At 37.5% G+C, this 16,129-nt stretch overlaps 1 protein-coding gene and 1 long non-coding RNA gene across 3 annotated transcripts in view; one reads left to right on the top strand and one right to left on the bottom strand.

Moving 5' to 3' along the window:
* Positions 1 to 8,538: 8,538 nt before the first annotated feature.
* The window catches only part of HGF (hepatocyte growth factor), a 59,378-nt gene continuing 51,787 nt past the window's right edge, over positions 8,539 to 16,129 (bottom strand). For both annotated transcript variants that reach the window (XM_071734045.1, XM_071734044.1), the window contains exons 17-18: positions 14,691 to 14,836; positions 8,539 to 12,639 (exon numbers count right to left, since the gene is read on the bottom strand). In XM_071734045.1, coding sequence (XP_071590146.1) covers positions 12,469 to 12,639; positions 14,691 to 14,836 — 317 coding nt within the window. In that variant the 3' untranslated portion in view covers positions 8,539 to 12,468. The remainder of the gene's footprint in view (positions 12,640 to 14,690; positions 14,837 to 16,129) is intronic.
* On the top strand, positions 8,972 to 13,942 carry LOC139791610 (uncharacterized). The gene is made up of 2 exons (XR_011723973.1): positions 8,972 to 9,272; positions 9,995 to 13,942. It is a non-coding gene; the product is annotated as an uncharacterized lncRNA (long non-coding RNA).

A 16,129-nucleotide genomic window follows, 5' to 3' on the forward strand; every position in this document is an offset into this window, starting at 1 on the left:
TTAGTCTATAATGTAATCAAAAAGAGGTTTTGACCCTGCCATATGTGAATATTTGGGGCTTTGGTCTAATCTTAGATGAAGCATGTATCAGATACTGTCATCATAATGTTATAAATATATCTCTCTATTCTATCAAACAAATGTCGGACCTGGTTTACAGTCTGTCATTTAAATTCTCAGTCCTAAGAGATGTGTCTAGACAAGTAATATAGATGCTGCTGAGATATACATTTTCAATTCAGCTCCAGAGCAAAGGCCAGTTAAAGGTGCTCCCCGAGGACTCTGAAGTAATTGGACTGAATACCATCAAAATGGAACCATATAAAAATTCTCTCTTCGTTACCTTTCCACTGTGCAAAAGCATCTAATAAGACTCTGAAGACTAAACCACAACATCACTTCTATTTTCAAAGGAGTTAGACAAACATAAGTAAAGCTGAATGTGTCCTCTCCCATATAGTTGCAGTTGTTAAACCTTTGAAAGTCAAATTAACCTCTTATTTTAAAAAAGAGGAATGAAAGGGAGTCATTAGCATTTTTTCTGTAACTTTTGGAAGTCTTTTTTATGTTTATGGTGCTCCTGGATTAGCTACTGTATAAACAAGCCCCATCTGCCCCTTGAATCCTTACCCACATTCAGCCAAAGTCACAATGCTTTATAAATCTCACTACATTATTGGTGCCTTCAAAGGAAGGTACTTGTCAATGGGACTTAAGTTTATGCTTGAAATGAAACGTGCTTAATTATGGTTCCACATGAGGACCTAAGAGGTTTCTTACAGCAGAATATATTCATGTTGATATTAGGTTGCTAAATATGTCAGAAGGTGCAGAGCCACCTATTCTGGATGAATTACCATGGGTAGATTCAATATTTAGGATAATGTCACAAAATCTGTGCATGAAATTCTTTCTCCACACTTTGAACATTATAACTGAATATGAAAAAGTGTAAAAAAACCACAGCATGGTTACAGCATGTACAGATCCATCTCTTGCTACAAGCATGATGGTTCCTACTGTGGAATTTTTAAACTGGAGAAAACTTAAAGCATTAATTATCTGGTTCAGCTATCTTGTCCACTATAAACTGTTTTCTCTCGTGCAACATCCACAAAAGCAATTATCTTAAGATTCACATCAAAGATATCCTGTGAGGAAAACTACTCAATTTTGATTCTTGCCCTTTTCCAGCTATAAAAGCTTTATGCAGCTAGCAGTCTCAAGGAACTACATCTTAATTCTTTTTATTTTCATTGTTTGACAGACAGCACTGCATCTGCCCAGAAAGAAGAATTAATCAAATGAAATATCTTTGATAAGATTTGCCAGCTGGTTTTGATTGTTACATGGCAGTACAAAACTGCTGTAAATAACAGCAATTGAAGAAATTTATGGCAGCTCTGTATCATCAGAGCAATGCTGCAAAGACTAAAGCCACTGCTGAGCCTGACCTTGGAATATTTCAGATTATTTTTATTCTTCAAATCACTATTTAACTGCTTCTTACATAGATCTTAGCTATAGAGATCACGTTTAATAGCACATTGCTAGTAGTCTCCATCCTATACAATTCAGCTGACTTAACATCTACTGCTGTAAGTCCTAGACAAGGTGACAGAACCTCCTGTAATCAGATCCATTGTAGTTCATGTTATTTATTTCAATGGAAGAAAAATTTTTTGGAGGGGAAACCAAGCCTAATGAGTCATACCTTTAAATGATTTGTCCATCTTTTCAGCTGCAGTTTGTGCCAGATTGTAGAATGCAATCCTTATTGTGCAAAAATAATCCACAAAAGCAAAATTCTCAATAATGTGAAGTACTGGACAACATCGTCTGAGCTGTAAAGGTGAAAGGTGAAATGTTACTTGAAGATCTTTTTAGTTTCTGTGCTGTATGAAATATTTTCTCTTTCTAAGAGCTGATATTTTAGTTGTTTGAATGTAAGACAAAACATCAGGAGAAGCCTGGAGAGAAGTCTAGCACATAACTGAATAGTAACTGCCTAATTGCCCTCTACTATTGGAGGAAAATATGTTTTGGTTTCTTTCTTCTTAATCAAGTAAACAGATAAATATATTTCCCCTGGCTTCCATTCCAGCAAGTTGGCAGTTACAGAAGAATCCTTTCAGTTTTGATTTCCTGTCAGCTTTACTAACAAATTACCGCAGAGTACAATATTCTCTTGGTGTGGTTTTTATAGGCTGTGCCTTAACAGGAGAGTTTCTGAATGAAATCTCTGTATTTCCTCATTTGGAGGGGCTGGTGTGTTTTCTGTATGCAGTACATTTACCTTTTAAATAGATGTGTGATATTGGGAAAACAATAGGGAGGATGTGGCCCAAAAGGGAACATTTTTAAAAAAAAGCAAAAACTTCTCTTCCTTTGATCTTCTTCTCTTAAATCAGAGTTTAAAATGTGCTTAAATTTGGATACAGACATAAACTGGTTTAGGCTACTTTTTCAATCTGCCCATAGCAGCAGAAAAAACAAACCAAACCAGCTCCATGTGCAGAGGACTAATCTCAGGGAAGTCAGTGGCATGCTGCTGAGTGATTCCAGTAGAATTTGCTGGAATTTCTCCCTCAAAGTTGAATTTCTTCTCATAGGTCAATCCTCCATAGAAAAAAAGACCTGACAGCAGCAGGGGTCATGAGCTGTGGTCAGAAGCTGTGTGGTTCCTAAGCTCCTCCGTGGCTGCTCTTGTGGGCTGTGACCTGAATTTATTCCCCTGTTTTCTCACTCCTACCCTGAGGGTAGCCTCTAACCTTTTCATTTGTCTCCATGAAACTTCTCTATTTTAAGCCAGGCATCAATTCCCTACTCGTGCAGGCAGTAGCCCATCTTGTTGAGCAATCAAAAACCTACTGTTTGAGCAACAGTCTTTTCTAACAATTAATCTATTTTTCACAGTGATTGTTCCTTTTCTGCTCTCTCACACAGCACAGAGCTGTCTGCGCAGGCATGGTCTCCGGAGAGAGTAAGGCAAATGTTGTAGAAATGCCATTCCACTGAGTGCATTTGCTGTGTTTTCTTCTTCAATAGATGCATGCCCAAGTAGTTCTTTGCTCTGTATTTTGGAGAAGGAAAACATCCTGCAGTGAAGTGCTCACTACAGTTATTGAATCTGCTCTTGGGGACATAGACAGCAGTGTGAGCAGGGGGGGAAGGGAGAAGGGGGAAGAGTGACTTCATCACTTCCACCCTTACAAAGAAGATAATGAGGAAAGCACTTTCCAAATAGAGAAAGTGAAGCATCTTTAGACAGCTAAGGAGGCCAAGAAAACTTCCAAGAGAGGAGTGAAGAACATTCCAAAAATCTGTCCTTAGCACACCATAAATCTCATCCAGCAGACAGTTCAAACACATCACTTGCACCAGCCCTACTCTTCCCTGTTTATTTTCTTCTTGTCAGCATTAAAAGAGAATAATAAAGTACCAAACAAACAAACAAGATGAACAAGAAAATAAGCAAAAAAAAAGCAGTAGAGAATAAAAAGAATTGAAGTCCTTGTCTGTCAGCAGTGTTGAGGAATCCCTTGGATCACACTGTGCTACAGCCTGTTCAAACACCACTGCCTCACCACGTTCAATCCAAGAAAGGAATTCACAAACTCTTCTTAAGTGCCTGAAATATCCATTCCAAAGCATACAGAAATGCCAAGACTATATTTAATTATTTAGAAGGGAAGCACATCCACAGCTTTTATTTTATGCCTAACTGCAGTGTCTTCTTGCAAGTTTTGGAAGCCCAAGTTCACAGAAGCTTTACAGATCCCTTCCGGCATTTAGTTAGAAACTGCTTTAAAGGTAAGGAGTATTTTGCAATCTTGAAGAATTTGTCAGGGAAATGGGAAGAATAGTCTGCCCTCCTTGGTGTGGAGTGGTGTTATAACAGTGGTTGCTGTTAAGTTTGAAATGGAATGCCCAATCCATATTCACATAAGCAGGGAAATACCTCTTTGGAGGAAACTGCACAGAACAGGAGCCTGGGGAGACACACAAGCATGCTGGAGGGAAAACAAATGGACTTCAGTTGGAAACCAGCCTGTTCTCTGTCAGACATACCAATAAAACTGACATGTTCCTGCAGTCTGAGTTGGTAAGATCTGTATGTCATGATGGGAAAAAATACTGATAAGAGAATTTAGTGGCTCTAATGCAAAGGCCAGCTAAAGAAAACCAAAACACTCCCTCCTCCTCCCCCCCCCCTTTTTTTTTTCCTTTCTTCAAGCATGTGTATAAACCAAGCAGGAAGGTAGGGCTAAGTAAATAAAAAAACAAACCTCAGAGTAAAGTTAAAGTAATTAATGCTAAGGAATTAATGTTCAGGAGTTATATGAACTAAAATGTTGTTCACATTAAGTGATATCAGAGGGGATTGAAGAACTTCATGCTTAGAAATACAACCCAGCATCTTTGCTAAGATAAATGAGAAGTCAGCCTGGAAAACCCGTCAAAAACTTTAGAATAGACTCCGAACCAAATTAGCCAAGATAACATCCTAGAAGGAGCCTCAGTAAGGAAGCAGGTTTCTACAGGAGAAAATATTTGAGTTTATGACAGTTCTAACATTAAAGGCAATCTCTGCTGATACTTAACAGAAATAAATTGGAATAAAAAGAAAAAAAGAGCATCCAGAATGGTCTCCAAAGGCCCATGCAGCACTTCAGTTAGATGCATAGATAAACATTATTATTATTGGCTCCCGAGAGGGTTTGAGCAACTTAGGAGCTATGGATAAGCTTTTGAAATTCTCACATGCAGATTATTATTACGACAATGAGTGCAAACCAGTGAACAGCTGCCTAAACACAGGCAGGTCAACCTGTCTGTGTTCAGGACAATAAACACCAATTCCAGAGCTTCTACACATGATAATTCATACACAAAAAAACCCTATATAGACATAATGTCACTGCAGAAGTGTTTGGATTGGTTTGGAATCAGCAAGTCCAGAGCATGGGTGAAGGAGCTGGGGCACATAAGACGACTTCTCACAATTCAGGCCTTACACTAACATAAGTTTGCCATTACAAATGTGCAAATTCAGGATATGAAAAACTCAAACACCTGGCTGTCACCACTAAGCTTCCCTCTCTGTTCATGGCTGTCAGGCAAAGTGAGATAAGTTCTGGTGGTACAAAGGTTCTTCTCAGGTTGTCTTATTCCTATACTAAGGTATTTCAGTTAGCCCAGCTCTGGGGGACAGAGAAAATCCCAGGTTACAACTTTTCTAGAAGTGTCTGTGTAGACCAAGAAGATCTGAATTAGTCAGTTAGATGGCATTGTGAAGGCATCTGAGTGCATTTGTGTGGGTGTGATGTGCATTTGGTTGTACGTCCACTTCAGTGCTCAGTCCCATCAAGCCTTTGGCTGTGGAGCACATCCCTAGGGATACCCAAGCCACACTGATAGGGATGTGTAGAAACCATCCAGCCCACACACATCTTCCTTTTGCTGTGGTGAGGCATTCAGTGGCAAGCCAGGAATGTGTAAATTATTGAAGGTTGGTGTATGAATCTTTCAGGACTTCTTTGAGTTTTCAGCTCCTACAGGTGTTCTTAAAGAAAGTCTGAGTATGTTCAACAGGAAAAAATTGAGGCCCTGTGGGGACTTTGCCAGCAGAAAAATAGACTTCAAAAAATTCTGGGATTAGGCAAAAACTGGGACTCGCCAGACTCATGAAGATGCACAGCAATGAAAAACAAAGGTTTTAAAGTGACCACTTAATGAAAAGCTTACACAATTTACACTACTGTGAGCATGAGCATTAATTTTCTGAGGTTTTATCTAATTAAAAAATAAACAATAAATAAAATATAAGGAGAGAAGAAACTATGTGGTGGCAGTTTTTGTGAAGTTACAGTACTAGTAAACACAAGGCTGAACAGCAGATGGCATATTTACACCCAAGACATGAGACTATTGTTGACACAGTTTGTAATAGCAATGTTGTTGTAAGTGCATATTTGTTCAGTCTGTGTACCATGTTGACATTAATCCTTAAGAAAAGAAAACCATCTGGAAATTTTTCAGTCAGTATAATTGGAAATTAATTTAATATTAATAAGCTCATATATTACTCAAGATACAATTTCTCTCAAGTGGAGAGAAGAACTATACTCATTTGTATTTTACACTAACTTCATCTAATCCAATATGTGCCCCTAATATTGTGTTTCCCACTTCATTTATAATAAACCATTATGAAATGCACTGTTTATTCTCCCAGTATAATGTGTCAAAGAACCCAATTGAGAACATCAGCTTACATAGACATCATGTGAGATATCTCAAGCAAATGGCAGCATCTCTCTAATTCTGAAGTGATATAGGTTTTGCACTAGGAATGGGTTTCCCAATAAGGATGTATAAAACTATATTTACAATAATTTCATCCATCATGTATTTTTAATAATTAACAGTATTTTAATAAAAAAAGATGTGGTGAAACATTGCAACAGGTTGCACAGAGAGGTGGTGGAGGTCCCAATCCCTGGAGAAATTCAAGGTCAGGCTTGACAAGGTTCTAAGCAACCCTGCTCTCTGCAAGGGTTTGGACTAGATGACCTTTAAAGGTCCCTTCCAACTCAAAACTTTCTATGAGTCTATCATTTCAATAGAAAATAAATCCACCAGTCTTTAAATTCAATTAAACTCTGAGCAAAGTTGATTGTCTGCAGTAGAACCTGATGCCCAGCTTTGAAGTAGAACCTGATGCCCAGGTCTGAAGTAAACCATGGGCTTTTCTCCTTTGCTGCCCAGTAGCGGTCAGGAACATGCCCTGAGTGCTTGACTAAGGAGGGTGTGACAAAGCCCCATGACAAGGTCTAAGGGATACAAAAGGAGGATTTAGGACCTACACATTAGCTCTAGATGGACTTTAGAGTGATTTCAATGAAAGGATCAGGTCCTCAGACACAGAAGCACAAGTTGCTCATCGTTTGTGGCTGTGTGGGGAAGTCACTGCACTTTCTGAAGGGTTCTGAACCAAAGGGAATCACCTTTAGGAAAGCTAAAGGTATTAAGGTATTACATTGCAGCTTTTCACACCACATATACTACATTACAAAAACTGAGTCTACATAAAACAAATATTTGTTCATTTTAGGGCTTACTGTGGTATTAAATTTTTTATGGTTTGCCTTTTTCCTTCCAGCTGTTTTCTTTCCAATTTATTGCACGTGGTTTTTATTGGAACATAGCTGTCCAGAAAGCGGTGCTTTTGAAGGCAAAGCAGATACTCCACTGAACTCTACTAAATGGCCTGTGCTGTTTACACGAGGCTTGTTAAGTAACAAAGAGCAGAAAGCAAGTACTGAGCATCAATGTGGGTTTCCATCATTTATCATCTGCAGATTACTGTGTTCTTGCAATCGTAAAAGATAAAGCCATAACAGAAAGCAATATGAAAGCAGTATCCCTTTATAGATCCTTGCTGTGCAAATTGCTGTACTAGCAGTTAATTCCTATGAGCCATAAGGTCACCTAAAATTCCTTAACACTTTTAATGTAAAACTGTAGAAAATTATGGTTTTGACATGCAGGTTGTTTCTAGATTTTTTATAATGTTGGAAGCATTGCTGCATGGTTGAAATTCCTGGTAGATTTCTCATTGATTTCAGGAGTTTCTAATAAAATCAAATGATTTTATGAATCAATTTGGAAATCCTTTTTTTGGACTACAAAAAAAAGCAAGTGTTTAGCATGGGAAATTAAGATCAGACTTCAAATGCTTTGCACATTAGTTTATTTGAAGAAAAAGCACTTAATATAGCTTGAATTGTTAGGAAATGTATTTCAAAATAACAAAAAATTAAGAAATTGTTAGAACTTTGAAACTTTGGCTGGATAACAAAAAAAAGAGTAATGAAGTTTTGTCAATTACTGAGCTTACCAAACCAGAATGCCATGATGCTATAGGAGCTTGACAGCTTTCAACTGAACAAAGGTACTAATCCAGAGAGGCTAGGAAGGGTGTTTCCTTTTTTGCTTGTTTTCTTTTTTGCTAGGTATTGCTGTTGGCTGGTTTTGATATTAAGCACAGCAGCACCTAGCTTTGTGGTTCCCTTTGTATCATCTTATGTACCATCAGTAGTCTGAGGTGACACAGTGAAGGAAGCCCTCTTCAAAGATGTAAAGTACATTAAAATAAATACTTAAAAATTTAGCCCTCTCATCAGTACTGAAATGGAAAGGAGACAAAACCTCATGTTTAGGTTAAGCACATCCTTTCCACTACAAATATACTCTGTAATATATACTCTCTGGCCAATCTCAGTGCCAAATTTCAACAGAAATCTCATGGGGAGACTCAGCAGGATCACATCTTGGATATGACTTTATCTTTCATTTTAAATGCAGTACTGCTATTGGGCACATGAAGGTCTGAAAATACCTGTCCTCCTTACTCTGCAAATTTGAATCCCTCAGTGAAATTAGAATTGAGAGCCACTCATTTCTCTAAAGCTCTGCCTAGAAACTGGGTTCCAAACCTAGGTTCTTTAAGTAAGAAATATAATGCTAACTGAGTTGTTGTTTTTTATAAAAAACTTTATTAAGAATAATAAGAGTAAGCAAGGTTACAAAAATACCAACTTTATTAACTAATGGAAATGTCATTAATTACAGAAGATTTGTAATACAAGTTATAACCACGGTGTTCCCTTTTCATTAGGCATTCAGCTAGTTGTATTAACTGGAAGCATTATTTTCTCCATTTAAATATGAAAAAATACTCTTATCATACACTGAATTCCACAGGTAGTTCCCTGCAGTTAGATTTTATGCAAGGAAAACACCATACATAAATGCCCAAAAGTATGTTTAAAAAGGAACACTGCAAAATTTTATGGTGAAAAGCCATGTTAGTTCCTGCCAGCAGCCCTAACATTCATAAAACAATAATATACCAGTGCACATGAGGGAGGAAGAAAATAACTGATAAGGAAACAAGGCTGAAGAACCAATCCGATAGGTTTTATGCAGGTTCCATGGGGGTCAGCTGGCTTACAGCCAGCATTCTAGAAGGATGGGGACGAAGCCTCACCTCCTGTTGCTGTAGCTGTGGAGTTGAGAACCTGGATGCTTTTCAGTGTAGAAGGACGCATGTTGTTCAGTGCACAGACATAGGGAAAAACACTGAGCAACTTTCAGCCTCTGGTCTTTTGACAATCACATTCACTGATTTCAAGGGATGTTTTGCCTGAGTAGATTTTGACCCTCAGAGACCTATGTGGACCCTCATCTGAAAATCTCTACTTCAGGTGAGTAGCTCTGTCAAGTACATCGGCATTGCTGCAGCAAGGGTTTGCAGAATGCCCCAGAGAATTTCGAGATTTCATCAATAGAAGCAAGAACATAGATCAGTACATTCCCAATGAGAGTGACAGTTTCTCTGAGGGTCATGAGGTTTCTGAGAGAAAAACATATAGGGAAAAAAGTTTTTTAAGAGAAAAATGTTTTTAGTAATAAAAGAAAAGTGTCAGCCAGTTTCGATGCCCAAAGAAAACTGTAATTATGTCAAACTAACTTCAGTAGTACAAAATCACCTCTTAGGTTTTCATTCCAAAATTTTGTATCCAGTTATTATACACCTCCGGGTAACCAAGGGCTAGTTGCAGTAAGGAGAATGAGGATGAAATTCAATACATTTTAAAAATGTTGTCAGAGAAGAATTTAAGTTCTGTACCCTTTAATTCTTACACGAACAAAACCACATCTACAATGTAAAGATCCCACTGAAATTAGTAAGAGGCTTTACAGCAATTTAGATGGGCACTGAATCATGTTCCCTTGTCATTTCAGAGAGAAAAATGTTAGAAGAGTGAAAAAATATCTATAGGAGTGTCCTTTCTTAAGAAAATTCTGTAGTTATAACAGTTGCCTGGTACGGTACCATTGGTACCAACAAGAAATATTCGCAGGAATAAATGAAGTACAAATTCATAATTGCAAACTATTCTTCTTCTCTTCCTTTGCTTTTCAGAGTCCCACATGCCCTCCATACTGAGACAGGGAGGACAGGAGTCCCTGATAAGCAAGTGCATACAAACATGTTAAGTTCTGGAGAATCAGCTCAGCACAATTTATTTTACTGAGGTGCTGCCCAGAACAAACAGGTAAAAATCCTTACACATTGTCTAACAAAAACAGTATTTTGTCATATATATATATGTGCGTATATATATATATGTATATATATATATATAAAAATCACAGTCTTCTGCACAGCAGAAGCTTATAACTAAAATATTTTAGGATTTGATTTGTTTAGATAGACATAACAAAATGCCTGCAACTATAATACAGTGAGCACATAACAATTCTTAGAATACAAAGAGTGAACATGGAATTACACATTTTATCCACATTCTACTTGTGACTGAAAACAAAACTCATTGGATTTTTTTTAAAGGTTTCTCTTAAAAAGTTAATCCTTTCAGTAAGATACAGTCAGCATATACTTAGCAAGAATACACACACCATGTACATGGCAATAATTAACTGTAAATACAACAGGCTAAATCCTGCCCTCTTTAGGCCTGGCAAGTAAGTGAGCCCAACAGAAACACAAAGCCTTCAGAGGCAGCCAGCACAGATGGAAACAACCTCTCTGCACAGCATCCACAACATCAGATCCACTGTGTAGAGAAGACCTATCTTATCCAAAGAGATTATTTACACCAGGAGGAATTTCAGAAGCTCTGCTTGCTGAAAGACTTCTTCCTATGTGCCAGTAGAATCTGCTCAATGCTCGACACAAAGCTCAGCAAGCCAAAGCCACTTAAGCATTGGCTGAAACTCATCCCAGTTCACCAAGACATGTAAGCATATTTGAGTCCCACTGAAGTCAAAGTGCACTGCTGAAGAAAACTATTTGGTGAGTCAACATGAGAGCTGCTGCCCAAGTCAGCTCCCCTGAAGTGCTGCCAGAGCAGAATTCAACCATGGGTCTTCTGAAAGAAATCTCCTTTTATATGTCTGCACCATGATGTCAGGCTATGCAATTAGATGTGATACACATACTGTAGGATTTGCTAGTGGCAACTTTTACAGTTACATAGTCACAAGTGAAGTAACAGTGCCGTTACTTAAGCAATTGCATGTACAGTAGTAAAACTAACAGTTGTTTATATGTTGCTTAAATTTCCCAAAAATTACAAGGTAATTGGTACCACCTATAACAAAATATTTGTATAATACTTCCAGCCACACAACTAAATACCTAAATGTTTGCTCTCTTTCCCTGTCAATGTTAAGGAAAATGATGGTTCTACGTACAGGCAGGAAACTCAAGCTACTAAACTATTGGAGATGTTTTCCGTATTACATATGAGATCGCATCAATCTCTACAATGATTGCATTAACCTGAAAGGAATTATTAAAAGGGTGTAAATTGTCCAAATCTAGGTTAAGTTTTATCAAAGACCTTAAGTCTCTGAAAGACTAATAACGTATAGCTTACTTTTCCCAGTATTAAATCTCTCACCCAGGTGCCACATTTCGTTATTTTTTTCCTGTTGTAAATACAGTTACTTTTATGAAATAACTATAATCAACTGAATTTTTAACACTTGTCTGTAAAGAAAGATTTGGGCATATTTGAAATTTATTTTAGAGGCCAAAGTCAGCCAGTAGCTAATCAGGATTAACATTTCAAATCTTATTGAATATTCTCTTTTGTACTGTAAATTCACAAATATTTCTGGGACTAGCTTTAAACAAATGATGGATAGTTTTCTAACAAATCAACTTCTGCATCTCCTCCCTCATCCAAAAGGGTTTCTGAGATATCTGTTAGGAGACCATACACACACTAAAGGAATCAAGTGCTGAACTAGAGTCCATAAGAGCTGTGAACAAGGAAATGATATTGACTTCTCTGGGAACTCTGCTTATGGCAGGCTTGTCAAAGTCCATCAATAATGAAAAGATTAATTTCTTAAGAGTTTATTTGTTAATGAAATATTGAAATACTTGAACTCTCATGAAGGGAGACAAGAAATGTCATCATATATGCTCTTCTTGTCAGATGCATATATCTCTCAGTAGGTCTTTTGTCATGTATGAAGAGAAATATATGGCTCATAGAAAGAATAAGATGTTTTAAATAAAACTATAATTTGTTTCTCCTTCTAAGATAATCTGAAGAGCAGCATAAAAGAGGTCATATGATCAATTTCTACAAAATCGTTTATCATCCAGTAATAATATCTTTGCAAAATTGTTTACCCATTCAAGTATCTTCAGGAGATATGTCACCATAGTTGCATATACTGTAGCTCATTCCAACATTTATAAAACAACACTGATAGACAAAAAGACCAAAACCACACATAAATATTAAAAGAAGCTCCACAAGTCTGACTATCAAGTAGTTAAAAAATTGTTGATCTTTACATTACACATTAATTACATGCTGTCCAAAACCTTTCTTGGAATGGAAGTTGCTCAGTTTTTCAGGGTTTTCTGTAGGTCATCATAATCTTGTGTATCCACCGGGAGTAATATGAGACTCGAACAAAAATCCCAGGACGATTTCGAATGGCACATCCTCGTCCAGGAACAATGACACCAACTACTATCTTCAGCCTGTTCTGTTCGCAAACCAAGGGACCACCATAATCTCTCTATGAAAAAAATAAACATAAAGAATGTCACTTCTCAAAATGCCTCAAGACACAGCTCCTACTGAATGGTTACTTTTGGCCATGACCTAGCTCAATGAACAGGCAGTGGAGTTATTCTTGTCATAGGGGAAAAAAAACCCCACTAACAACTTCCAATATCTTTTTCACAACTGAAATTTATGCAAACCAATGCCAAGGCTGACCTTTGAGATACACAATTTAAACTCTCTGATCCATCTTTATGTGTGATTCTAGTCACTTCAGAATACCCGACCTTATTCCCCTCTTTTAGCTACCTACTGCAAGTATAACATTTGTTTATGTGCATATAAAACAGATGAGGGGAAAGTGAATTGATTGAAAAGAATCCATTGTGATAACAGACATATCAAAAACTATGCAGAGCCAGGTTAATATCCTTCTGTCAGTTAATCATCTTGCAAAGCTCTAGGTTGAGAATCCCTGTGCACTAGTAGGAGGTTATGGAGGGGATCTCAAACATGATTAAAGGTAGTATTTTGTAGATTTAATTTTGAGACATATTTTTTTTAAATACTTTTGCACAATTCTGAGTGAATGACACATCTATGCACCAGTACATGCATTGTGTGAAAATGTAGAGTATGGTCAACTCATACTGGGGTCTTATTTAGCACTAAATAAATCCAGATAAAATTAGATTGAAACAGTAATTTGGATGGATTCAGGACCTGAACACAGATACTTCAGTTTTAACGCAGGCAAAAAGTACACTGAACCTAAAACAAAATAAGACAGTAAATGTTCATATTTTTCAGAGAGACACTTTCAAACTATAAAAGCTGGCAATTATCATTGTATTCTCTATGGATCACCAGAGTAACAACAATGCTTGACCTTTATTTGGTCTGGGATTTTTTTTGCTGACTGACTGCAGATTAGTTCCCATATGGACAATGAACTGTGTCAGTACCATCAGAGCAGCTCATAAAACACTTTCAGGAGTGGAGTTTCACCTGCCAATCTGATTTTGTTTCTCTGTCTGTTTTCTGCTGAGGAAAGTAGCTTCAAAGGGGAACTCAGGGAGCAGGAAACCATGCAATGATTAAGACTGATTGCTAATACTAATTCAATCCATTTCTTCTTGCAGGGGAAAACAAAGTGTAGGATCCCCAGCAGACTTCCATGCAGATGTTTCATTTATAAGTCTTGACATGTCTAAGGGCTCATTTATGAATAAATATTTGATTTTGAAGAGTATATTGTACAACAACAAAATGATCTTGTGGAATATCATTAATAAATGGGAGAGGCCTCAACCTGATGAAGAGCTTGTTTATTCATAGTCTGGTAGTACCCTTGGGTAGGGAAAATTTTCCTGATTGGCTAACATCACTATTAGGAAACCATTCCACTGCAGAAATCAAATGCATAATAATACTCATGACCACCTTCCTTTTAGACACATCAGGCAAAATTTCTACTCAAAACCCAGTATCTTTCTGTAACCAGTACCAAGCAAAACAGCTGCATCAAGAAGTACTTCTGTGCCCACTGCTCATGGTGGATTAGGGAGACGAATGCTTAAGCCTTCTGACTACTACTGAACCTCAGGATCTTTCTCCTTCCTTCATAACTTTATCAAGCCCCTTGAGCAGTGACTTTTTTACATTTTGCATGAAAGTGTTCATCCAAGCAGTTAAATTTGCTCCAGCTTTTTTGCTTTCTACTTAATCATAATACACTGCTCTTGCTAGCACACAGCCCACTTTAGCCCTTATAATATAGAATAAAAATTTGTTTCTGCCTAGCAAAGTGCTTATTCATATATTTCACACACATGTAAATCTTACTGGTGTGATGGGACAGTGAAATTGAAGCAAAGGAATGTCTTCCCGCACCCTGTCAGAAAATACATTTCTAGAAACACAAATCATGCAAAAGATTAAAATATTTTTGTACAAGTTCAAGGCAGAGAAAACAATTATTTAAAATTTCTAATAAATTGCTTTGGGGTAAGAAATAGCTAGGATCGTGGCTCCTAAGAATGTACTAGGAAATGTAATGTTTACCTCACAAGGCCCAGCACCAATGGTTTCAGCCACAGCACAGATTTCTGACTCATTCACAGTGATCTTCCCTTTGAGATATTGGTTGCACTTCTCATTTCCCAAAATAAACAGGTTTGCTACCCGGAGAAGGCCATCATAGTTAATTACTAGGATTTAAAAGAGAATTAAAACTTTATTCTATTTTAGGGAGAAACAATAATTGAAGTTGCAGTCTAGGTGAACTTATCGTATAGCTACAGCTGCTGCACTTTTTCTCCAGTTCTCACATCTTTGTCCATCCTCGCTGTTACCATGCAGTTGTCTTTTGGATTTCTTTTAGTTGCTACATATGAGATTTGCAAGAGTTTACCTGGAGATGGTTTTTTTGTTGTTGTTTTAGACAAAAGGGCTAGGTAACTGGGTTTACTCTGCAGTTCCCCACAAGCCTGAATGGTCACTTCACAGAAATCAAAACAAATGAGTCTAAGAAAGCTGCCAGTCCCATCAGTGGAACCAGGATTTTGCTCCTTGTCTTAAACATGAGTTAACATCTAACAGTGCCTGCCACGGCCGAGGGAAGGATGTCTGACATGAAAATTACTATAAAAGAGCTGAGTTTTTCTCATTCTCTGCAGGCTCAGCTGCACTGAATAACTTTGTGCCTGCAAGGGTAGAGACACAACTTTCTTCAATCTCCATTCATCAGTGTGAAGGTCAGGAAGTAGGAGCCCTGTGGAGCTTGCTCTTGCTCTACATGTCAAAAGACAAGTCTGTACAAGCTGTGAAGATAAATAAAGGGCCTGGACCTGCCCATTCTCTGCACAGCCATCAAAAGAAAATGCCAAGCTTGTTCTTCACTGAGTTATTATCCTGTTTTCTAAAAAAAAATGAATGTAACACTTTTTCCTTCCCAGGCTTGAGTGCTGTGAGGATTATATTAAGTAGTGCATAAAATATAGTACAAAGTCTTTGGATGACAGATGTTATGTATTTACTGTATTACATAACTCTACAACATTGCAAATTCCTTATCAGTTCTCTAAAGCTAAGCTTTCCTCTGATGCTGCACCATGCTCCAGCCTGACTTCCCTGTCCCACAGACAGCCACTGCCCCCAGAGGATGGCAAATATGGCCTTGCTAGGGATATCAAAGGCAGCCATTTGGGACAGAGCTGGTACAGATTACTTGCCACCCACAGAGAAATTCAGAGTAATCATTACAAGGAAGAGAACCTCAGAATTAAAATCTAATTTCTTCTCTGTTTCCAGGGCAGCATGAGTGTGTTTTTGCTATTTATTCAGGGTCTGTGACAAAATGACATCTGAGCACAATAACTATTAGAGTAATTATTGTTAACTGGCAGCTATTGACTTTATCATCAACACATAATTAGCCAGATATAGTATTTACCAGACTAAATAAATGTCTGTTCTTACATATATTTGAATTAACTTCACAC

This window comes from Heliangelus exortis, chromosome 1 (assembly GCF_036169615.1).
Source record: "Heliangelus exortis chromosome 1, bHelExo1.hap1, whole genome shotgun sequence".
Taxonomy (NCBI): Eukaryota; Metazoa; Chordata; class Aves; order Apodiformes; family Trochilidae; genus Heliangelus; species Heliangelus exortis.